The 25575-nt window shown below is 45.0% G+C and overlaps 1 protein-coding gene across 4 annotated transcripts in view; it reads left to right on the top strand.

Moving 5' to 3' along the window:
• GRHL2 (grainyhead like transcription factor 2) overlaps positions 1 to 25575 on the top strand; it is a 176253-nt gene that overhangs the window by 135341 nt on the left and 15337 nt on the right. For 3 of the 4 annotated variants that reach the window (XM_086695141.1, XM_086695138.1, XM_086695142.1), the window contains exons 10-14: positions 2170 to 2257; positions 2727 to 2866; positions 8008 to 8039; positions 20027 to 20121; positions 24185 to 24270. In XM_086695141.1, coding sequence (XP_086551267.1) covers positions 2170 to 2257; positions 2727 to 2866; positions 8008 to 8039; positions 20027 to 20121; positions 24185 to 24270 — 441 coding nt within the window. The remainder of the gene's footprint in view (positions 1 to 2169; positions 2258 to 2726; positions 2867 to 8007; positions 8040 to 20026; positions 20122 to 24184; positions 24271 to 25575) is intronic. The other variant, XM_086695139.1, reaches the window with a different exon arrangement.

The following is a 25575-nucleotide window of genomic DNA, read 5'->3' as shown; positions in this document are numbered from 1 at the left end:
CATCAGACTTGTTATTTTATCATGCCGATATCTGGGCGTTCTGGGCAGGAAATTTCTAATATTGACATGGCAGCAAGACTGGGCTCTATGGGGAGCCACTCATGTTTTATGTTAATCCATTTGGTTTGGCACATCAAAGAATGCCTGTAAAATAATAAGCAGGTGACTCTATTTCTTAAAAATTGACATTGAACATATATAAGTCTTGAAACAGATTAATTCCAGACCTTTTTCTCATAGTAATAGTACCAAATAAAGCACTAATTTAGAAATACAACTGCCTGACCAACCTTGGGGTCTATCTTCAGTGAGTTGTAATTTATATAAAATTTCACACTTTAATTTATGTTAACTACTATATTGTACATAACTCCAAGTACATAGAAAAATGTCTGATATGAACCTAACAAAAAATGAATAATGGGAGACTTCTGCTTATGTTTCACACCAGTTTTGACAAGGTGAGGTCTGTACATTTATCACTTCATTATCTACATATAAAAACTGTACAAAACCTTAATATATCTCGAAGAAACTTCCAAAGGATATATTTCTATATTTTATTTCCCTTTTGATGTGAATTTCCATGATGTATAATTGTCCATGACAATTCAAAACTTAAAAGTGAAGCACTATAAAACAGTTACTCCCTTTTGGTAGTGAGAAGTTTTTATGACATAAAAACATATTTAAAATATCTGGTAAAAAAGGGATGCCTGGGTGGCCCAGTCAGTTAAGTGTCCCACTTCGACTCAGGTCATGATCTCACGATTCATGAGTTCAAGCCCCACATCGGGCTCTGTGCTGACAGCGTGGAGCCTGGAGCCTGCTTCGGATTCTGTGTCTCCCTTTCTCTCTGCCCCCTCCCTCCTCGAGCTCTTTCTCTCTCTCTCAAAAATAAATAAACATAAAAAAGATTTTTAAAATACCTGGTTAAATTATTGTATCTGTCCAGAATCTATGTAAAGCTCTTAGAACTCACCTGGCAGAGAGTAAGTGCTATGAAGAATGGAGAGAGGAAGAAAAAGAAAACTGTGGGAGCATCTGTATTTGGAAGAGTGAGAAGAAGAAGATGAGTTGGCAAAGCTGACAAAGAAGAGTGACTAATAAGAATAAGAATAATAAGAATAAGAATAATAATCAGGGAATCCTTGAAGGCCAAGAAGGAAAGAGCTGTAAGGTGATGGTCAACTGGTTAAGCAGGGTGGGATCTGGCAAGGGAAGCCAATGAAAAGTCAGATTACCAGGAACAGAGGAGCCCCAAGGAGGTGAATAGACCAAACTTTTTTTCTATTTGGTTGAATGAGCACCATCCCCAAGCACTTCTGCACACATTAAAACAAAAACCAAAATCACACTCGTATGTGCAAAATGATCTTACACTTAGTTTCCTTAGCCCTCCCCTCATTTCCATTACTGTAATGATTTTTAAAAGTTCCATGACAGGGGCGCCTGGGTGGCGCAGTCGGTTAAGCGTCCCACTTCAGCCAGGTCACGATCTCGCGGTCCGTGAGTTCGAGCCCCGCGTCAGGCTCTGGGCTGATGGCTCGGAGCCTGGAGCCTGTTTCCGATTCTGTGTCTCCCTCTCTCTCTGCCCCTCCCCCGTTCATGCTCTGTCTCTCTCTGTCCCAAAAATAAATAAAAAACGTTGAAAAAAAAATTTTAAATGTCCTTCAACTTGTCTCTTACCTCTGTCTTCTTCTAAAAAAAAAAAAAAAAGTTCCATGACAATGGGCAAAGGGGAAGTTTTCTAGGGAATTCACACTCAACTTTAATGCTCTCCCTGTGCCTAGGAACCATATTGATAGGGCAGCGCTTTATCTTAATGACATTTTATTATAATCACTAAAGTTACCTAACTCCCCTCCCTGGGATAGGAACCTGAGTCTGGTCGTTCTGTGTGGATTCAAAATTGAAGTTGTACAGACAGACAGGATTTCAAAAGAGGGGGCCATCTGGAAGAAGTGGGATCACTCAGAGGTGAAAATGTACTACAGACTGAGGATCGGTCTCCGCCTTCAGAACCGAGTCCTGACCTCGCCAGAGGAACGGAAACAGGGCTGCCTGCTCTCCCTTCACCCTCGTTTTGTGTCTTATCCTAGAGGTTTGTATGCTGACAGTATTCTTGCATGCTCTGATAACATGCCTGGCATTGTTTTTCCCTGTCAGGGAGCAGAAAGGAAAATCCGAGACGAAGAGAGGAAGCAAAACAGGAAGAAGGGGAAAGGCCAGCCCTCCCAAACCCAGTGCAACAACTGTGAGTGTTGCCGAGGAGGGGTGGGCTCCAGCCAGGCCAGGTCCACTAGGGGAACAGGTGGAAGGAAGGGGGTGGTGGGCAAAACTGTGGGTATGTGAGGGGTGGCTTGCTTTTCCCTAGCCGTAAAGACTGGGTGAATTTTCTCTGGGAGAAGCAAATGGGATCACATGATCACAGATTGTTTGTGTTGGGAGGGACTCTGTAATATCATGGAGACCAACATCCTCCTCCTCCAGACAAGGAATCTAGGGTGCAGAGAGGGACAGGAGGGCCCGAGAGGTGCCAGCCACCTCAAGAGTGCTCACCCGAAGTTCACGCTCTTTTCGTTAGTTTGGCAGTAGGAGAGGGGGAGATGGTAAAGAGTGTTCACCTCTCTGGCTTTTGGGAAGCTTCAAACGAGAAAACAGAGAACTCAGACTGGGGCTCACAGCTAAGAGTTCTTAGTCACGTGTAACCCTCTCACGTCCAGCCTCTGATGGGAAGTTGGCCGCAATACCTTTACAGAAGAAGAGCGACATCACCTACTTCAAAACAATGCCTGATCTGCACTCGCAACCGGTCCTCTTCATACCCGACGTTCACTTTGCAAACCTGCAGAGGACAGGACAGGTAGGACCTATCTGCTAATATCCACCTGCCATCCATCCGCAGGGCCGGTGGAGCCTTGAGGCAGAATCACATCAGGCAGTGTTGACCTTGAAAGTAACCCCTGCACTCCATGCCTCCCATGAAAAGTCAGTCATTTTGTAAGAAAGTGGATTTTTATGGAAAGGAATGTCTCAGGAGAGGAAGCTGAGGGGAAGAAGGGAATGAGCTGATATTAGTGAAGTGTTGACAAAGCAGTGAAAGAGGAAGAAAGTAAGGACACTGATAATCTGAGAAAAAGTTGTGTGCTGTCCCTGTGGTCTTGTGAGTTTAGCCTGATGCAACAGAGCTCCACCTCATGGTGGGAAATTAAATTGCACCTATAACTTCAGAAGGTTGCCCAAGAGGAAAACTTTATCGATTAAATAAAACCACATCAACAATTCTTCCCTTAGTAAATGAACAGTTCCCATGGAATAGGTAGATAATTTCACACCAAAAGAAAAAATGAGATTGTAGACATGCCTTTTTAAAAGTAATTTCCGTCTTCTCCTTATATCTACAAGTAAAATTAAAGAACTAGAATTAAGATAACATAAACACCCAATAATTAACTCATTATGGTAGCTCAAGTTGATGAAATATTCTGTGGCCACTAAAATTATAATTACGGAAATTATGTGGCAACAGAAGAACTAGTTATGATAATATTCAGTGCGAGAAAACATTAGAATACCCATTTGTGTCTATACTGTGATCCTAGGTATGTACCTGAACTTGAAGGCAACAAGAAAATTGCAACACTTGATGAGGCGGGTTAAGTGATGGATGATTTTTTTTCTTTCTTTAATATTTTTAGTATTACTTATTTTATGTGGTAAATTAAAATTGGGTGGAAAAAAAAAAAAGTAGTTCCCTAGCATTATGCAGGTTTGTCTTTCACCAAATCAAATGGCTCTCAGTGAATCTTGTGTGGGTTAGTTTTCTTTCAAACTCAAAATCCTCTGACGAAAGGTTTGTTTTGAGAAATAGGGCCATACTACACACTCAAGTTTTTCTTCCGTTCTGAGTGTTCAGAAACTCAGTGGAATTCACCTACAAGGAGAAGTCATTATTGGCTCAACTTTCTCCTTAAGAATCTATTGTCTCCCAACCCCCAACATACATGTTGTTTCATTATAGGTATGAGACAAAGCAGTTATACAGCCGGGGTTCTTTGTTGCTGGACATGACATAGCATGGTAACAAAATACTTCATGTTTTTTTTCTTAGAGTACATTCCACTAAAAACTAATTTAACATTCTTGTCTGACTTGTTTGATAAGAACAAGGACACAAAGGGGAAGGAAGAATGTTAAGGTTTATCAAGCTATGAGCGCCAGCACCTCATTTCATTCATTTGTTTAATTCCCAAGAACAACGGTGATTTGTATAGTTACAGTCTTAGCCCCATGGGACTTTATGAAGCTGGGTATCCACACTTTCCAAGAGAAGGGATAATTGAGTTAAATTGTTCTTAACTGTTTACTGTCATGATTCTGGCTTCGGCTCTGTGTCAAAGCTGACAGCGTGACCTGTTCTCTTGGGAACACGTCTCTGAAATAGACAAAGGTATAAATGAATCTTCAGAGGAAAAGACCGAATCTGGCTGCTCACGGCTGTCAGCCCTCTGGCCGCACTTGGGCCTCCGTGTCTGAGCTAGGTTCCTAGCCTGTGACCAAATCAGAAGGGAAATGTCGCCTCTAAAGTTTGTTGGTTGTAGCAGATACGAAGCAGCTCAGCACCCCCGAGTTATTGGCGAAGTTAAGTTCTACAATCTGGGGCCACTTTTGCAGAGCCCTCAGGTTTCCCCTGTGGCCTCGAAGTCAGAGTTAAAGGGGTCAGTGAGGGAGCCTGCCTGAGCTTTGGGCAACAAAGGAACACAGTCAGCTGTGCTCTGGGACAATGCGCGAATATTCCATGGTTGATCAACTTACTTGGCCCAAGGACAAGAGCGCCTACGGTGGCTGGCTAGGGCTTAAAGGCTGCCTTGCCTTGGAACAGCTAGAAAGCAGGAAGATGCATCCAGAGGTAGGAGGGAAGCCGGCAGTGCCAAGGCCTGAGAAGTTGGCGTGGTGGGGGTGGAGACCGGCTTTGCCCTGCAAAACAGGATCCAGCAGTGGCCAGTTAAAATATGGACCAGTTTCACCATAAATGGCGACTTGGGTAGGGGAGGAAGGCGGGTGATGGTGTGCCACTCAGGAATCACTGCAGACACAAGCCTTGTCAAAATCAGCCACATCAAAGCCCTGTGCAGCTGGAAAGTGAGCAGCCCTCCAGCTCTCAGGGTCGGTGAGAGACCCCCCAGCCATGTTGAGGGCTCATCAGCTATGGCATAGCAATTCCTAGTCACCCGAGGACACGGACTGGGGAGTGGGTATGTTCACTGTCAGCCTACGTGTCCCCTCCTCCTCCTCCATTACCTCATCGATGCACATGCGGATTGGAATCTTCATCAGAGAATTATCAAAAAGTATGAGGGAATGAACCCAATGTGCAGGCACTATGGAGATCTTCAGTCTCCCTCTCCTCACATTAAATACCAAATGGTCACTGGCTTTTCTCTGGAATGGCTTTAGAAACAAGCGATAAGGGGAGCTTGGGAGAAATTGTGAGACACAGAGGCATCATCTTTCCGGATAACGCACACTTTGCAGGCATCAGCCTTCCTCAAGGCACCTGAACCCAAGGATCACTTCACTCCTCCTCCGTACCCTCAAGAACAGTCTTCCCAGTTGTCATTTGTAAACAGCCTTCCTCCAGACCACAAGAGTGCTTGATACGAATTCAGGTTCCCAAATTCCATTCCATGTCTTTTTTTTTTTTTAATGTTTATTTATTTATATTGAGAGAGAGAGAGTGAAAGGTAGCATGGGGGAGAGGCAGAGAGAGAGAATTCCAAGTAGGCTCCATGCTGTCAGCACAGAGCCTGATGTGGGGCTTGAACCCACGAACTGTGAGATCATGACCTGAGTGGAAATCAAGAGTCGGACACTTAACCGACCGAGCCACCCAGGCGCCCCTAGTCCGAGTCTTTTGCATTAAAATCTCTGAAGAGGGTTCCGGGAATTTGCCTTTATGACAAAGGCTCCAGATATTTTTTATGCACTCTAAAGTTTGAGAAACACTGTCTAAAAATTAAAGCCATGCGATAAGCCCTACAGCCAACAAGGAAGAAACAGCAAGGTCATTGCGTGAGAGAAGAAGTGACAATTCAAGGACAGTGATAGGAACAGTGTCACAGAGGCTATCCAGGAGGGCAGGAAAACACTTAAGAGAAGGCTGCTTCATTTTGGGGTCACCAATCAACTTTTCAGAGAGCTGTCCATGACCCTGTCATATAGACAGACAAGGCACATTTAAAGAAACTAGCAAAAACAAAACAAAACAAAACAAAACAAAAAAACAGGCCAGCATCAGGAACTTTTTCCCAAAAGTCCAGTTGTGTGGCCAGTGCCATGGCCCAGGCTCCCTCACTTACGTGGGTCACTCTATATGCACCTAAATAGACAGTCTCATTTCTAGAACATCACCGTGACAGATCCTCCAGAGCCACACTGAAACTTGGGGGAGGGAGGAAGAAAACATCTTACCTTTGCTGGTTTCTATTAAGAAGAAACAAAATATACAACAATAGACATAAAAATTTTTTTTTTTTAATTTTTTTTTTTTTCCAAACGTTTTTTATTTATTTTTGGAACAGAGAGAGACAGAGCATGAACGGGGGAGGGGCAGAGAGAGAGGGAGACACAGAATCGGAAACAGGCTCCAGGCTCTGAGCCATCAGCCCAGAGCCCGACACGGGGCTCGAACTCACGGACCGCGAGATTGTGACCTGGCTGAAGTCGGACGCTTAACCGACTGCGCCACCCAGGCGCCCCTAGACATAAAAATTTTTAAGAGGAGGGGCACCTGGGCGACTCAGTGGCTGAGTGGTTAAGCGTATGACTCTTGATCTCAGCTCTGGTCTTGATCTCAGGGATGTGAGTTTGAGCCCCGTGTCGGGCTCTGTGGTGGGCATGGAGCCTGCTTTAAAAAAAAAAAAAAAAATTAAGAGGAAAAAGTTCCTTGTGGAAATCTAAGTAATGTAGAATGACTCGTGCCCAAAGAGTTGCAGGTAACCAGCCTTGTCGTGTAGGAAATCTGGGCGTGGCAGCATCCCAGGAATTGCCAAGAGCCTTTGAGAAAGTTTGTAGGGAAGGCGGCAGTCTAGGCGAAGGTGCTTTTCTCCCAGGCAGCTGGGGGAGGGGCGGTGACCAACCGCATTAGAACCGGAAGTGACTTTTGAAGTTAAACATGTAAACGTCTGATACTAACTGGGGGTATTGTTCTTCACCCAGACACAAATGGTCCTGAAGCACACAAAGAAAGCTCAAGACAGGCCTGCAATTAATTTTTATAAATAATTGGGCCGAGAGATACATCCCACATCCCCTCTGGATTTCTGTAGTTTCATAAAAGAATATGGATGCTTCATAAGTTCTTTAAATCTGATTCTGCCTGCCACCATGCTGACCACCTAAAGAAACCTGTTCCCAGAGGTCTTCTGGCCAGGAGCACCTCCTAGAGGCACATGATCTTTCCCCAGCCTGAAGACGGTTGACCGCTAAATGGCTGTGGTTGCGGGATGCCAGAATAACCCAGGCCTTTTCGGGGAGCCGGAAGAGGCCCGGGTGATGTTACGGCTACGCCGCGTGGGACTCTCTTGCTCCCCTCTCTTTGCCAGAGCGCAGTAGCCGTAGGCAGCTCACCTATGGACCCTATGGGATTGGTTACTCACAGGCCTTGCTCCAGAGATCCTGCTAAAATATTTCTTCAATATCAAAAGCCAGATTTGGCTTAGAGCTGTCGGTAATCTGATCAGAATGACTTGAGCTAATAATAATCAGATTTCTAATTTTACTTCCTTAAAATCTAAGAATTATCCTAGGGAGAATATGAGGTTAAATCTGTATTTCCTTGGGGACACACACACACACACACACACACACACAGCATCATTAAACAGATTTGTCTTTTGTCTTCTTGAAGAGACAGCATAAGCCTAGGAAAAGTTCTGTGCATCACGTAATAGATTTCCATTTCTTGTGTCTGACCTACAGTAAGCCTATTGTTTTGTTTCACAGGTGTATTACAACACGGATGATGAACGAGAAGGGTAAGACACTCTGTTCTTTCACTTTACCCCCAAAGTCCGTTCATGTCGGTGGAAATGGCTCTTAGAGCACTGGATAACCATGGGCTCAGCGCTGAGAAAGGCTTGACCCTGGGCACTGAGAGGAAGGCTGGGAAATGCTGCTCCCCTCCTAAGCCTTTCTTTATCCCTCCTTCCTATGATCTGCCTTTGAATAACTAGCTATTTTTCTAAGTGGCACATCTCTTTGATTCTACCTTTTCACTGATAATCCAGTTCCTGAAATCTTTGGCCCCAACACAGGATCGAGGTGAGCTTGAGGTGGCAGCCAGGCAGACATCCTGCCCTGCTGAGTACTGGGGTCCCCACATGTACCTCTTGAAATGGGCCTGGTGTGCTAACGGTGAGGCTGGTGTGAATGAAGCCAGGGAGGCTGAGAACTTAGTCACTGTCCATGGGATTGTAGGTAAGAGGGGGTTTACATGGTGTCCCTAAGGCTCCCAACTGTCTTGCACATCAAGTTTCTGCATGGTTCTTTCTATGCATTTACTCATTGTATAGCCTCTAGAATTTTTGAGACAAAAAGGAACCTTCGAGGTCGTTTAGCTGACCCTCTCTCCTAGACTATGTACCAGAATATATCACATTAAAAAAATTTTTTTTTTTAATATTTATTATTTTTGAGAGAGAGACAGACCTTGAGTGGAGGAGGGGGAGAGAGACAGAGGAGACTGTGTCCAAAGCAGGCTCCAGGTTCCAGGCTCTGAGCTGTCAGCACAGAGCCCAATGCGGGGCTCCAGCTCGCGAGCAGTGAGATTATGACCTGAGCCGAAGTCGGATGCTTAACCGACTGAGCCATCCCGGCGCCCGAGTATACCACATTTTTGATAGGTGATCAGCCAGCTTCTACCTGAATATTCTCACTGTATGTAAGATAGCTCATGACACCATGGGACACTTGCACTCTGAGAAAGTTAGTTTTGTCTGTTGAACTGATGTCTACCTTCTTTTGACTTCTACCCATTGCCTCTAGTTCTCTCTAGATAAGCCTCATGCTTTCCTCCTCATTCAAACATAGTTTTACCTTTCAGCATTCCCACTCCAGGGGACACCACCGAATTTGTTAATAGTTTCCTTAGAACTGGCTCTCAGAAATAAACATCTGTCCTCAACCACGTGAGTTGGAGGTTATACTGGGATGATTTCTTGTGACCTGGACCCTATTTTCCTCTTCAGTATCTATGTTACATTACATATATACAACTCAAATCTTGGTTTGCATTATGCATGTATAACTGGAATCTCTAGATCATTTTTTTCAGAGCTTCCCTATGCTTATGCAATTTATATATGTACTTAGAAAACATTTCCAGGCGAAGTAAGTGGAGCAGATATTGCTGTGTTCATTTCCTAGAGCGGAGTTGGGCAGACTGCAGTCTGAGGACCAAATCAACCCACCACCTGTTTTTGTATTGTCTCCGAACATTTTTAAATGGAAAGAAAATCCAAAAGGAGCATGATATTGTGCGACACGTGAAAATTCCATGAGCTTCAAGTGTCCATAAAGTTTAATTGGAACACAGCCATGTTAATTCCTTTATGTCTTGTCTGTGGCCGCCTTGTGGCTACACCAGCAGAGCTGAGTCGTTCCAACACAACAGAGCCCCGTGTAGGAGAGCCCAGATGTTTGTTAATCTGGCCCTTTACAGAAAGCGTGTGCCATCCTCTGGCCTAAAGGGTAAAGAATCTCAAAGGGGTCATTCCCCAGCTGGTTAGTAGCTGAACCTTGTCCATCCAGGATCTGGCCTCTAAATTCTGACTTCTGAATTTGCTAAGTACCAAATTAGATTGTTCTTTTTATCTTGGCACATAGGTAATATATTCGCCGTGGCTGGAATGAACAGAAAGATTAGCGCTATCGGTTCTAATCTGTTACTCACATATTTTACAAGGGACAGTGTGGCGTCATGGAAAGAACAGTGACTCTGAGCTTAAGGAAGCCCACATTCTACTCCTGGGCCGTTGCTTACCAGTGTGAGGCCTGGGGCTGGCTCCTTGGTCTCTGGGCTTTGGTTTCTTCAGCTGTAGCATGAGGATTTCGCATGAGGTGATCTTTGAGGTCTCATCTAGCACCAACATTCTTCCCTTCTCATGGGAAAAGTTAGCCTCCTAAGTGACAAGTGTCTGAGCCCCAAGTGCTGCTTCATGCGCAGACCTCACCTGTGAGTCTACCTCAGCCTACACGGTCCTTCCTTGCAAGTTGGCAGCATTTAGGTGGCCAGTTGACCCACTTCTAACTCGTGTGGCTTGACTTCTCAGTGAGTTACCCTTTGTTATTGTGTAATCGTGAGGCCTGAGGCCCAAGTCTGTGTCTGTCATACATCCAATTAGAGTTCAGTTGAGCAATGCGGGTGGCTTTGGAGCTTCAGCGTTAATACGGAGTTGGTAGTTGCCTATGGTTATATGTAAAAGTAATAATTAACCTTCAGTGGATATGTTGCCTAGGCACCGTACTAAGTGCTTTCTATGCATTGTCTCATTGAACGCTCCCCGCATTCCCATGGGGAAGGTGCTGTAATTACCTCCACTTAAGAATGAGCAAACTGGAACTTTCGAATTGAGAAACGTGTTCCAAGCCACACAGCAGGCAGTGGTAGAGGGTTGGAACCCGATCTAGCTGCTTTCCCCGTGGCCTGCTTTTAGCCATCGTGTCCTGTCACCTAACCCTCTTAATTCTTGATCTGTGACTGCCAAAGAGGCATAGAGACGGGCCCTCACCGTGATAGCTTTCTGGCCGTGGCAAAGGCACATCCTCGGCTCATCTTTTGGGGTACGGGACCCACGTTGTGACAAGCCCGGATTCGTATACCTGGCAGAGGGGGTCAGCTCACCGAGCCCCGAGGACTGTCACCGTCCTCGGCACTTGCATAGCCTCCATCAGGGCTGTCTCTGGCCACTTCTACACCCCCTGCCAGGCACAGTCAGTCAGTATGAAGGCATCTGATTAAGAGCAGGATTCACGCAGCCACCAGCGGGAGGAGGCACACCAGAGCCCCTCCCCCAGCAGCTCCGAGGCCAGCGTGCTGGTCAGACACAGGCTCGTTCACCAGTAGAGCCTGTGGCCTGAAGTTCTGGTAAACCTGAATGAGATTAAAGAGGGAAACCAAAGAAAATGCAGATGAGGTGGGATGGGAAGCAGTCATCAGCCAAGGGCCTACACAGAACAAAAACAGGAACACCTGCCTGTTCCTGCCTCCTTGTCTGATGATAAACGATGGTTTGGGGTGACTTCTCGTGTGAGTTTGGCAAGCAACAGACCCCGTGCAGATTTGTTTCATAGGCAAGGGTACAAGTTAGATACAGAGGCTTTGGGTACCACTTCTCAGCAGCAGGCCTCTTATTGCACTTTGGAATCACCTTGGGAGATGAAAATTATGGGGATTTTTATTTAATTGGTGTGGGATGCAGCTTAGGTACAGAGACCTTTTTTTTTTTTTTTTTTTTTTTGTAAGTTTATTTGAGGGACAGAGAATCCCAAGCAGAATCCATGCTGTCAGCACAGAGCCTGACACAGGGCTCGATCCCACAAACTGTGAGGTCATGACCTGAGCTGAAATCAAGAGTCAGATGCTTAACCGGCTGAGCCACCCAGGCATCCCAGTAGGGAGACCTTTTTAAAGTCCCCAGGTGATTCTAAAACTCAGCAGTGTTTGAGAACCACTGCTCAGGAGCCTGTCGCCATGATTGGAATCAGGCTTTTACAAGCTCTGTAATTTAATAGAACAACTGTTTGGAGTCTTACCTAAAAATAGCAAATAATAATACCTGATAGACTTATAAGCATTAGTATCTCAAATGTCCCGGCCTATGGAAGGTGCTTTCAAAAAACAAAACTCGTGGCTATTATTATTATTGTTAAGGTTCCTTTTCAGGCCCCCAATAAATGAAACTTAATTGGGAAATGGAAAAGAGGGAGATGAAGCAGAATGGAAAGAACAAGCCAGACAGGAAGAATTTCCTGTGGAATATGGGCCCTTAACCAGGGATTCATGAATGGCTCTTATGCGGAAGAGGGAAGGGCTTTAAACCCCCTGAAATCATATGTAAATTGCTATGAAATGTCATGCATGGTGGGAAAGTCTATTCCGTTACTTTTGGGGATCCGGCCTCCATCCCCATCTGACCTCTAGTTCCTGGAAAACCCTTCTTGCCTTACTCTCTTGTCCACAGTCGTCCCCACGGGAGTGCCCCCTATTCCTTCCTGCCGTGAGGTCCCTTCAATCTAGCAGCTCTGTAGCTTTCGCACTGCATTTGAGGCACAGGAACCCTTGGCAAGTTTGGGTGGTCCTGTGTCTGGAGGAAAGTGATTTTCCTCCATAAATCTTCCATTCATTGCCTTGGTGCTGCTTAGGATCCTCAGACCACAATCCTCTCCAAAACCTTCTCTTATCTCCTCGCTCATTCTCAAAGAGAAGAAGCCCCATTGTATAATCTCCTCATGAAACTTGGGAAAACGAAAGCCAGAAGACAAATGTTGGGCAGGGCAACCCTGTAGATTGGTCCCATACCAGCTCAGAGAGACAGCTCCCAGAGTGACTGCACTCTTCATGCTGAGTGCCGCCAGCAGAGGGCCCTGCCATTCCTCTTGGCAAAAGGAGAGTACTTAGATCTTGCCAAACCAAACCATGAGCTTGGTCACAGTGTTGCTGAGAAAAAGAGGCAATTCTGGTAGTCATCTACCATGAAAGCAAAGGCTTTGAGTAAAATTCAATACCTTTTGGCCTTTGGGGAAATTAGAGATTATTAACCGATCACCAGGGAGTGCATTTAATATTAAATTTGAAAAGTCATCACCCTGTGTTCATCAGCACAAAATAAAATTCTTCTAGAATTCTGCAATACAAGTTTTTTGAGTGAGAGAGAGAGAAAGGCAGAGCATGAGCATGTGCACCAGCTGGGAGGGGCAGAGGGAGAGGGAGAATCTTAAGCAGGCTCCAAGCCCAGCTCCGAGCCCAAGGCGGGGCTGGAGCCTGACCTGAGACAAAATCAAGAGTTGGAGGCCTAACCAACTGAGCCAGCCAGGCACCCCTGCACTACTTCTTTTAAAGGGGCAGTTTCTCAGAGCTCCAAGTATTTGTCTTTGATAAGGTTCTCTTTGATAAGGGATGCTAAGCAAACCATGAAATGTAGGGTATGATAGGCTTTGTTTTACCACAAAAACATGAATACAAAGGTGATTAAAAGCAGAGGGCAGTTGGGGCTCTTGGGTGGCTCAGGTGGTTAAGAGTCCAACTTTTGATTTCGGCTCAGGTCATGACCTCATGGTTTGTGAGATCGAGCCCTGCGTCGGGCTCTGTGCTGACCGTGTAAAGCCTCTCCTATCTCTGCCCCTTCCCAACTCATGTGCTTGCATTCTCCCTCTCTCTCTCTCTCTCTCTTTCAAAATAAGTAAATAAACTTAAAAAAAAATAGAGGACAATTTCCTTAATGTCCCAAAGAGGAAATGAAAACATAAATTAAAGTTTGGGAGCCAGTTTGAATAGTGAAACTTTTATGGCTATCTCCAGAAGCATCAATGATTTACTGATACTTGCTCTATTGATTTAGTTAACCTACATTTAAAGAATAATATATAATTTAGAAACCTGTCACATTTTATGAAACACTTTTATTCAAATTCTTTTATTTTTATTTTTTTATTAAAATATTTTTTGAGTTTATTTATTTTGAGAGAGAGAGAGAGAAAGAGACTACAAACAGGGTAGGGGCAGAGAGAGAATCCCAAGCTAGCTCTTCACTGTTATGAACCGTGAGATCGTGACCTGAGCCGAGATCTAGAGGCCAACATTTAACCAACTGGGCCAAACAGGCGCCTCTTTAAATTCTTATAATTCATCTTTGATGTAGTGTCTTTCTCATTACTAAAGTTACATTTTAGCTCATCTCACATCATTTATCAGGGGAATTCTTTGCCACTACCATCAAAGTGGAGATACAGCGCTTTTTAAATCCGTATATGTGAGATTGTCCTTGGAAATTTTATCCCAAGCCACAGATATTGATTCTCGTAACATTAGAAATAGCTACACAAGTGACTGCCGCTGTGTTGCCTCCCATTTTCAATTCTGTTTTTAATTAAAATTTTTATTTCAAGGTAATGGCAGATCTGTATGTAGTTGTAAGGAGCCCGCCTGCTTTTTGATTGATACATTTTAATTTTTTAATGTTAGATATTGAATTTAAAAACCCACCCAGTAGTACTCAAATCTGTATCAGATAGGCAAGGGGAGTTTTAAAAAAAATATTTAATATATTTTCATCAGTTTCTTACATTAGTACTGGTTATTCATGCTTGTATGCTACTTTGCTGTTTTGCAAACTGGAAGATTTAAACTAAAAACTCCTTTTGTAAATTTAACCTATATTTACCCTTGCCACTGCTCTTCATTTCTTCCTCGATTTCTCTCTTTTACCTTGGGATTTTTTTTTTTCCTGGTGCCTGAAGAACTCTGTTTAATATTTTTCTTGTTGAGCTTTTGGCAAAGAGTTCTCACATACTGTTTGTTCATTGTGTGCTTGTTGTTAAGTGCTTTTCTTTCACAGTCACTTTTGTAGGATAGTTTTGCTAGATACCAAATTCCAAGTTGTCAGTTGCTTTCTTTCAGTTTTGGTTTCCATCATTACTGTTGAGAAGTCACAGGTCTGTCTTATTGTTGCTATTTCACATGTAATTGTCCATCCTTCCCTCCCTCCCTTCCTTCCTTCCTTCCTTCCTTCCTTCCTTCCTTCCTTCCTTCCTTCCTTCCTTCTCTTTCTTATTGTTTGAGGAGGCTGCTTTAAAATGTTTTTTGGAATTTTCATTAAGGTGTTCCTACATGTAGGTTTTCTCTACTTTTTTCCTGCTTGGTATTTTATAGCACTTATTGAATCTGTGGGTTGATGTTTTTCATCAGTTTGGGAACATTATTGGCTATTCTCTCTTCAAGTAGTGCTTCTTATGTGTTCTCTCTCTCCACCCCTTTGAGATCATAAATGGGTATTAGAACTTTTTATTGTGTCCCTATGCTTTTTATGTGCTTTTCTCAAACCTCTGTCTTCTTTGCTCACCAAGCATCAGCCTGGATATTTTCTATTGACCTAACTTTCAACTCTGTTAAATTCATCTACTGAGTTCTTAATTTCAGTTATTGTCCTTTTTAGTTCTAGGATTTCCACTCAATTGGTTTATTTGTTTTAATAGATTCCAGCTCTGTATGTCTTCTCATTTATATTCATGAGCACAATAATTACAATTATTTTAATGTTCAAATCTGGTAACTCAAATAATAATATGGTAGAAGTGTGTTTTCTGTGGGCATATTTCTATTGCCTTTTTTTCCCTCGGTCCTTTTTTTTTTTTTTTTTTTTAATTTTTTTTTTCAACGTTTATTTATTTTTGGGACAGAGAGAGACAGAGCATGAACGGGGGAGGAGCAGAGAGAGAGGGAGACACAGAATCGGAAACAGGCTCCAGGCTCTGAGCCATCAGCCCAGAGCCTGATGCGGGGCTCGAACTCACGGACTGCGAGATCATGACCTGGCTGAAGTCGGACGCTTAACCGACTGCACCACCCAGGCACCCCTCCCTCGGTCCTTTTTATTAGTATATTTGCTAAGCATTAGTTGAATGATAAACAATGTATGTAAAAATTACGGAAGATTTAGATGACCATGTTTTTCTCTTGTGAAGGTTTTCCCTGTCCTCTGGTGTGCAGCCTGCATGAATGCAGAACATTATACCCCAGTCAGGGCAGAACTGACATTAAGCTGGATTGCAGTTTGTATTAGCCTCAGACTACCTCTAATTTATCCTAACCCCCAGACTGTAGCTCTGAGGAAACTTTCTATGGGCCTTCCTTCTTGGTGGGGTCCGGAACCCAATTTTTGCCTCTCTGGCATGGGGAGACTACTCAAACATCTTCTATGATTTTCAAGAGCTCTCTGCTTAATCTCCTAGTCTCCTGTCCTGTGTAGTTTAGCGACTTGGCACATGCCTTGGAAGGAATACTACATTGTCTGGCTCACTTCTCTGTGCTTCCCTACTCTCTGGAAGTTTTCCCATAAGCCCTGGATATCTTTGCAGCACCAAACACCAATTTCTGTTTCTCTAACTTCATAAGATTGCCAAAAGCTGTGCGTATGTGCTTTTGTCCCTGCGTATGTGCCTCTGCTAGGATGATCACCCTCTGCTCCCAGTTGAGAACTAGCTCTGAGGGAACAGTGGCTCACTGATCACCAGCTCACCTTCTTTGTCTTCTCTTCCCTGAGATTTCTGCTCCTGAAGCGCTCGCTGGCTGCCCCATCAGCAGTCTCCAATACCTTCAAGAGGTCTTCTGTTTGTTTTTTAAATTTTACACAGTTTCACATTGTTCTTGGCTAGAACACTGGCTTGCCACAAGCTACAACATCTTGTCAGAAACAGGAATATCTGTATTTCCTCTTCAAATAATCCTTCGGGGGTCTACTGACCTGGTTATTCCTTGCATTTTTGAGCTTGTAACTCCAGTAATCATTACGAAATCTAGATGTGGGTTTTGTTTGTGTTTTGCTAATTCGGTCAGATGAATTCTATCACTGCCCCAAACTAGTATTGATTAAAGTCATTTTGGGATGATTACCCAACAAGTCATGTGTTATTGAAATCAATTGAGATCCTACTCCATACTGTAGGAGACCTTGTAAGGACTTGAACATAAGAGGGCCTCCTCTTTTCTGAGGCTACATTTTCTGAGGTGAGGAAGCTCAATTCATTTGAGGCAGACATGGTAATTAGCACACATAGACCATAAGCAGAGTTGTGAAATAGACAAACTGTGTCTCCATGGTGGCTGCAACTCATTTCTGCTTTATTTTGCTGCCTCCTCACTAGGGGCAAATGGCTAGTGCACCTCAGCTTGGCCGGTGTGGCCAGAGACCCAGGCCTCAGAGCTGAACACCTTCCCAAATTTTTTCTGATGAGACTTAGCAGTTTGTGTGTACCTCAGCGACTTTCTTTCCCTGAGATTGACCCCACAAGGCAATGGCTTCTTGGACTGCTAAACCTGGGGTCACTCACAGCCACACATTTGCCAGCGAAATAGAGGTTGATGTCAGAGGAAGCACCTTCTTCTGTTTCTCTGGTCCTTCTCTGGTACCGCAGTGGTACAATACAGTGTAATTGGACAAGGCATTGGGAGACCTGGAATTTGCGTCTTTTCGCCTATTAAGTGAGTCTGTCATACCTGGCCCTCTTTTCTTGCCTTTGAAAATAAATGAAACATTTGAATCCAGATCACACAAACTGATGATTCCTGCTGGGTTTATTGATTCAAAAGTGTGAAAAAGCATTTTTTTTTTTTTTTTTTTTTTTTGCCCTCCCAAGAGACATGTGGTTTATCCAAGATGTTATTTTAATGGCAGAGTTTGTCATGGCTCAGAATTGGGTGCTATCAAAAGTCAGCAGAACTGGAGAAACATAAATAGATCTTGCTTGGTGAGAAAAAGAAAATCACCGGTTTAGGAACCCTCACACAGCAGGAGAGCATGTCTGGTGATATTTCAGGCTCTGTACCTGTTACTAAATATCACCAGACTGGAGCTGTGTGAATAGATTTTTAATCATCTGTTCCCAAGGTCACGGTCACTCCATTTGCAAGACAATGGAATAACATGACCTGCTTTTATGATAACAGAGTTAGGTGAAGACAGAAGAAACAGTGCCCTAACAGCTTATTACTGGCATGAACTGGGACTTGAGTTTGAGTTTTCCCTCTAGTTGTGTTCGCCATTTGGCTTACTAGGGAATAAAAGAGAATGCTGACTCTTAATATTGATTTCTCATGCCCTCACTCATCATCACCTCGGATTCTGAGTACCTTTATCATGAGGTTGTCCCTCAAAGCCACATTCTCTAAACAGTCTGTTTTACTTATTAGCTGCATTGCCCTGTACTTATTCACTAAAATAGGGATAAGATTACACCGTGCCCTGGCTGGCTCACACAGGGTTCATGAGACCTAACTGACGAACAAGATGAAAAGTACTTTGTAAAATATGAAGTTATTTAAAAAAATTGATAGGCCTTTTTGAAACACTTAGAGTATACGATGATAAATTAAAGTATTGTTGGTTTAATAATTTAAACTATTAGAGTTAATAGAAATACTTACTGAGATGTCCATACTTTTGTACCACTTTGTACCTCTGGACCCCACCACTGGCTTGACTTGAGAACCGATAAATAGCTTCTTAATGACAGCAATGCCAATGGGGAGTTGCCTTTGAAGCAGGGGTTTGTATTATCTTGGAAGTTTGGTATTGATATAATGTCAACCTGCCGTGCAGGAAGCTTTTCCAACGTGGGTCCTTAACTTGGGCCAAAGTGGACTATTTGTTCTCTGATGGTACATGGAAACTTGGATGTCTTTCAAGGTCTCTGCCATATTTATTCTTCTCCATCTCTCTCTCTCTCTCTCTCTCTCTCTCTCTCTCTCTCTCTCTCATCTCTCCACCTTTAATCATCATTGTCCTCATCATCTCTAACAAGTAGCACTTATAGCAGGCAACCTTGTGTGTGCTCTCTGTATGTCAAATTTATTTAATTCTTTCAACAGCCTCCTTTTAAAGACAAGGAATCTGAGACTCAGGGCAGTTGAGGAACTTGTCCATATTCCCATAGCTAGTAAATTGTAAAGCAGGGGTTTAAACCAAAGTAGTCTGGATCCAGAGTTCACTTCTTAACAATTCTACTGAACTGCCTGTCTGGCATTGCTTCACATGCCTGGTTCCAGGCATCTCCAGAGACAGTAGAAATTTCTCAATGTCTGTCTACTCCCTTAAGGGCTTGAAGAATACCAAGACTCCATTCAGGAGCATTTTCTCTGTGTCTGAGCCCATTCAGGTGGCTTGCTATAACAAAATACCATAAACCGGGTGGCTTAAGCAACAGAAATGTGTTCTGGAGGCTAGAAGTCTGAGATCAGGTGCCCGTATGGTTGGTGTCTGGTGAGAACCCTCTTCTGGCTTGCAGATGGCCCTCTTCCCGCTGTGTCTTCACATGGCAGTTCTTTCTTATTAAAACGCTCATCCCATCATAGGGGCTCCGCCTTCATGTCCTAATTACCTTTCAAAGGCCCTACCCCTGAATGTCACCTTACTGGAGAGTGGGGTTTCAGCATATGCATTTGGCACACACCTGCAGCCCGCAGTACCCAGCATCACTGACTTCTCTTCAATGACAGTCTGTCCTTCTAAAGCTTTCCCTTTCCTTAAAGAGGCCAGAATGGTCAGGAACTTTGGGAGGAAATGCAGAACCACCAGCACGGCTCCGGTGGGGACATGTGGGGACCCAGCACCATATGGGATCCAGGGAGTGGAGGGAGGGGATCCAGGGGAGGAAACGGCTGGGTAGCCAAGGTCTGGGTCTCTCGAGAACTTCCACCACTGCGGTCCCATCTACTTCAGCCAGACAGAGCCATAGATGAGCAGAAAGTCGGGGCAGCCTCAGAAATGACAGCCAGCCAGGCGAGCCCATACCATCTCCATAGGGCCCCCCCCCCGCCCGTGCCCTCAGGGGCTGGCAAGAAAGTGCAGGACACTCAGGCCCCAGCTAGATGGGAGGGGTTGATAACTTGGAGACCACAGAGACCCCAGGGCTCACTCCTGCTCTCCCCACCCCAGCCCCGATCTTTTGAGCAGGAAGGAGGTTAGGTGCGGGATGGAGTGGCTGAAACCCAGGCGTCTCATCTTGGGTCCATATTCAGCAATGAGGAGTATGTGTTTGGTCCATGCCCCAAAGACATTGGCACGTGTGTTCTGCCCCAGACAGGGATGACCTGGGACCTGTAGGGGGAGGAGGGAGGTTGCTGAGTGGATCCAGTTGTGGAAAACTAAGGATGGTATAAGCAAAAGAAAAAGCCCCAGAAACGCACACGTGAACCTTTCTTTTGGTCCCCTGCATGCTCTACTTAACAATTTCTGCCCATCTTTTCTAGCAGCAGTGTCCTTGTCAAACGGATGTTCAGGCCCATGGAAGAGGAGTTTGGCCCAGCACCTTCTAAGCAGATGAAAGAAGAAGGGATGAAGCGAGGTATCTCCTCACTGGCATTGCCAAGGTTACCCACCCTCCCATCATGAATGGTGGGGGTGCTTCACGGGGACGACCGTGCAGCCCCGCCCAGGCCCTGTGCTTCAGGGCTGGCCTGGGGATTGTTTATTGACACAGGAAAGTCCACAGTCTTTTCCTTTACTTTCAGTCGTATCCTTGTAAGCACCATAAGCAAACATTTATTCTTTCTGGGCACCGGTTCTCTCCTTTGCCTTGGGAGAAACGTAACCAGTGAGGTCAGAGGTTAAAAAGAAACTTGTGCTGCGTATGTGACAATAGCATCTCATAAGAATCGTTCCGTAGATGCAAAGGATTAACCTCGTCCAAATAACGTGAGTTCTGACCTCACAACTGACTTTCTCGCAGTCAAGGATCTTACTCCACTTCATCAAGAGAGTAAGAAACAAAGCGAGAGTGTGTCAATGTCTTGCTCAGCATGTCGAGGCTCTACGTGACTCACTGGCCTTCCTTGGAGCAAGAGGAAAGTGTGGGGAATGGCCGTTTCCCCCCATATCCTGCTATAGCCAACACCAGGAGCTTCCAGAGATCTTAGACATATGGTACTGGAATTTCAGTGAGTCAGGTTACCAGGTTAAATATGTTCGCCGTCCACACAGGCTTGAGTTGTTTGCTAATGAGACATTTTCTTTTCTGTTTGTTGTAATGGGATTTGCATAATGGTCAAGAGCATCCCCTCTGTAGCCTACCTCAGCCCTTCAGAGTTGTATGACCTTGGGAAGAACCCCCTGCCCCTTCAAGTCCTCATTTGTAAAAGAGGGCTGACAAGAGTTCCTACCTTTAGAGTCCCTGTGAGGACCGGTGAACTTTAATGTATGTAAAACACTTAACTCAGGTGCCTAGCACATAGTAAGCACCCTGTTCACTATTGTAACTGTGAGTTTTATTATTAGGTCTGCATCTAGTTATGGTCTATTCATCGTGAATAAGTAATTCGTGTTTCAAAATGGAAAGAGCATGAATACCTGGGTGGTGTTAATTACATTAGCAACATTTATACCTTTAAAAGACTGGCTGATTTCACAGGCTTACCATCAAACATTCAAGTGCATTTTGAGCACCATTCCCGCGTGCCTTTTATATCACATACTTCAGAATGAAGGCAGAATTATATGGAAATGAAGAATCACACAGACGACAGGAATTGTAGCTCCCATCCATATCTAGTGCATGCTGGCTTGTCCAATGGTTGTGTTTTTCAGATTAGTTTGAGACTGTGAGGTCAGTACAAAAATTGCCACTGGGAATTTTATCGGGCTGTGACAAAAAAGTAAGTCTGCGGCCTTCCAAACATCTAAATCATAGAGACACATGAGGGCGCTGCAACCCACCAGCAATAGAGAAATGTTCTCCTGGGAGTGGCTTTTCTTTGGAAAAAGGACAGTGGAGTTACTGAGCCCCTCGCCTGGAGCTCCCAGTCTGAGCTGGTCTTTCACAAACAGGAGGAATCAGGGTCAGTGATGGTTGCTATTGTTTATTCCTTGGAAGTTCTCCAGGAGAGAAAATGATCGTAATTATCACCAATGCCATTCTTTGTTGTTCTGCCTTGGTAGCTACTTCTCTGGGTGGCTCCGTGGGAGTCACTTGGAGCCTGCCCCTGTGGCCGTCTGCCTCTCCTGTGGTGTCTGGGATGCAAGATGGTCCTTAATGCTGTCGTTAATGGAGTTGATTATTTGAGTGTCCTCCCTCAGATACACAGTGACAGAAGCGGACGCCCTGGGGCAGGCTGTGGGGGTGTGCTGTGAGCCCAGCGTGCCCTGTATGACTGTCAGCATGCCCAGCCGAGGGGGGGGGGGCGGGGGACGGTGGCACGACCCTGTTTCTCCCACAGCCCATCAACACGCCTCCATCCCGTCTTTAACCCCTTACGGTGACACTTGGGGCAAGAGTATCAGCCATGCTCTTTCAAAGACAATGATTTTAAAAGAAGTTTGTAAACCCAATGGAAGCAGTACTCATTTTAATAGAATATGTTTGGGGTTTCCTTAGTGTCAGCCTGCTGGAAAGTACATTTTTCTGTTGGTGGCTGCAGGAAGAAGTTATAGAAGGTTCACTGTAACAGCCGCCATATTTTAAAATTGAATTTTCCTCATCTAGTTATACCTGGGGGGGCCTGTGGTCTAATTGTTTCTCATTGTACTGCTGACGCTGAGTCCTCTTACACTGCCGTTAGGTCACCAGATCATTTTAGCTGAAATGGAAACTATCAAATATTCCTTCCAAAGGACTAAGTTTTGACATCTTTGGAGACACGCTCAATGTGTTTATTTAATTGGTAGTTTATTTTTATACTTGGTAAAGAGAAGAAACTTTGCAGTACTTCAGGGTTGTTTTTTTTTTTTTTTCTATTTTGTCGTGCACAAACTGAACATCTGCTGTCTACAGAAAGAAAATGTAGGCAGAACCCATGTGCATTCACGTAGACTCTGCCTTTATAAAGCAAGCAGCTTTAATGACGTCCTTGGGGACTGGGGAGGGGTGGGAAGAAGGGGCAGGAGTTTGAGTTAGAGTGGGGTTTCATTTTCTGGCTCCAACTTCATTCTTTCTGGTGGTGACTGTAGCTCTCTTGACTATGGTCAGAGGCTCAGCAGAGTTTCTTTTTTCTTTTTCTTTTTTAAAGTTTATTTCTTTATTTTGAGAGAGTGCGTGGGAGGGGCAAAGAGAGAGAGAGAGAGAGAGAGAGAGAGAGACAGAGCTCTGGTGTGGGGCTTGAACTCCCGAACCATGAGATCGTGACCTGAGCTGACATCGAGTCGGACGCTTAACTGAGTCACCCAGGCGCCCCTCAGCAGGGTTTCTTGACTGTACATTCTTCCTGGAATAGCCAGGTGCAGGGGGCTTCAGTCTTGGCCTTGTCCCTCCCTCTGAAGTTAGAGCCAGAAACCACATCATTGGAAGAAGGAGAGAGAGCAAAGTCAGCTCAGGGGGCTGGAGGGTCACATCGGAATGAGGTCCCCAGTGTTTCTGGGCCACGCCCCAGGGTAGTGGGTGTAGGGAAGGGTCTGCTGTGACAGAGTGTCTTCTCTCTGATGGTGTCTGGGGTCCTGACCATCTCTCCTAGTCAGCGCATCAGCAAACTGGGACTGTTCCGTTATAGACAAGTGAACACAAAGCTGGGCTTACCTCCACTGAGGAAACTAGAACCGCGACAGGTGCTTCATTGTGGCATGTGCCGAGGGTGGACCGGGGCTCGCTGGGTGCCGGGCTCGGTGCTAAGCGCCCCACGTGGGTGCTATTCATTTAAGTCTCACGGCAACATTATTATCCCCGTTTTCCAGGGAAAATCAACACTTGGAGAGGGTAAGTGAGCAGGGCCCCACAGGAGGCTGAACTGGGGTCAAAGCCAGGCCTGTCATACTCCACATCCTCCTCTTCTCCCTCAGCTTGCCTCTGACAGGCACTGGCTCCCTCCCGGGCCTTTGCACATGCTGGTCTGGCTGGCTGGAGTTGCTCTCCCTGCCCTCTCCCCCCACCTCCCCGCCTCCGGGAAAAGCCCAGGCCCTGTAAGCCCTCTCTCATGTCTTTTTCCTTCTGAACTCATCCAACCCCGGATGGCTATCTGCTTCTTTGAGGAATGCCTCAAATTCCTGCCTCCCTAAGTGACTACAGATTCCTTAAGGGCAGACCATGCCTTAATTCAGGGCTGCACCTCAGCTCGTAGCACATAGCCTCATGGGTATTTGCAATATTTGTTGAACGATCAGATGAATACATAGGAGTCAGAGGTCACAGAAGGAGTTGTATCATGGACCCACCTGGAGAAATCCACTGTGAATAGTGTGGGACAGCATCACAGCCTGCTAAGTGTAGCCTAGTTGTCAGTATACCCCATCGAGGGGCCTTGGCCCCCCGGCTGCAGGTCATCTGTGAAGGTGCATCAGTCACCCTTGTAGGGGTCATCAGGGTCCGGGGTCCGCGACCTCGCAGATACTGTCAGCCTCTGGCAGGTGTGTGTCAGGAAGTGGCCGGGAGTGGTGGCAGCTGTGTGGGCTCCTGGGTCACCGCCTCGCCTCTGCTTCTCTTTCAGTGCTTTTGTACGTGCGGAAGGAGACAGACGACGTGTTCGACGCTTTGATGTTGAAATCCCCCACGGTGAAGGGCCTGATGGAAGCGGTAAGCAGGGGGACCCGTCAGCCTCTGGGAAACCTGCTTGTGTTCTCCTGAGCTGGAGTCCGTTCGTTAAAATGCAGCCTTCCAGATGGCTCCAGAATGAGCTTTATAAAGAAAAAAAAACCAAAAACAGATTTAGGGAAACACTGATCTGACCTCCATCACTGTCAGGGCCTCTTAGCATCTTTTTTTTTTTTTTTTAATTTTTTTTTTTTCAACGTTTATTTATTTTTGGGACAGAGAGAGACAGAGCATGAACGGGGAAGGGGCAGAGAGAGAGGGAGACACAGAATCGGAAACAGGCTCCAGGCTCCGAGCCATCAGCCCAGAGCCTGACGCGGGGCTCGAACTCACGGACTGCGAGATCGTGACCTGGCTGAAGTCGGACGCTCAACCGACTGCGCCACCCAGGCGCCCCAGGGCCTCTTAGCATCTTAAGGAGAAGGAAACGTTAGACAAACTGCCAATTCCTGTCAATTTAAGGCTAATCAGAGTAAGATTGCCGTACAGGAAGGTTAATCTGTGAGTTTCCATTGGTCTCTGCATGAAACCAAATTAGATACGTCTAACTTCCAAATATGCACAGAACAAAAACAATTAGGAAGTGTCTTGCGAGCTGTGATAGTGAAATCCAAAATAAAATATGACAGAGTGATGTATGTATACATATCGGAGGTAAGAGATATCTGAAGTCCCTCCCTCCCTTCTCATCCCTAATTTAGTCGATCATGGTGGAACCTGGGCTCAGGAAAAGTTATTTTATATTTTATCCATCTGAGTATGACTTTAATATGACTCTACTTTGAATATGATTTCTCACTGCCACTTTGTTTTTGTTTTGTTTTGTTTTGTTTTTGTTTTTTGAGTACAACTGTGTTATAGAGGATCTGGGTTTTCTATGGTGATGGAGACACTGCCAGGGGACCATCCCAACTCATTTGTGGGTCTGCAAAATGGCTACATTGGAACAGCATCTTGGGTTGTGAGGCAAAACGTTAAAATGTATAGGATAGTGGAATCTCTAAGTGGAATCATACAATATGTGGTCTTTTGTGGCTGGTTTCTCACACTCAGCATAATGTTTCAAACATGGTGTAGTATAATTAGGACTCCATTCTTTTTGACGGCCAAATAATATTCCGTTGTATGGATATACCATGTTTTGTTTTTCCAAATTCATCAGCTGATCGATTTTTGGAGTTTTTCCACCCTCTGGCTGTTTGGAATAGTGCTGCTGTGAACATTCATGTGCAAGTTTTTGTTTGAACTTTTGTTTTCACCCACTGAGTAACCTCTGCCAACCCTCCC

The sequence above is a fragment of the Puma concolor genome, chromosome F2 (assembly GCF_028749965.1).
Source record: "Puma concolor isolate L17-30 chromosome F2, mPumCon1.1.hap2, whole genome shotgun sequence".
Taxonomy (NCBI): domain Eukaryota; kingdom Metazoa; phylum Chordata; class Mammalia; order Carnivora; family Felidae; genus Puma; species Puma concolor.
This window is presented reverse-complemented; position numbering and strand designations above follow the sequence as displayed.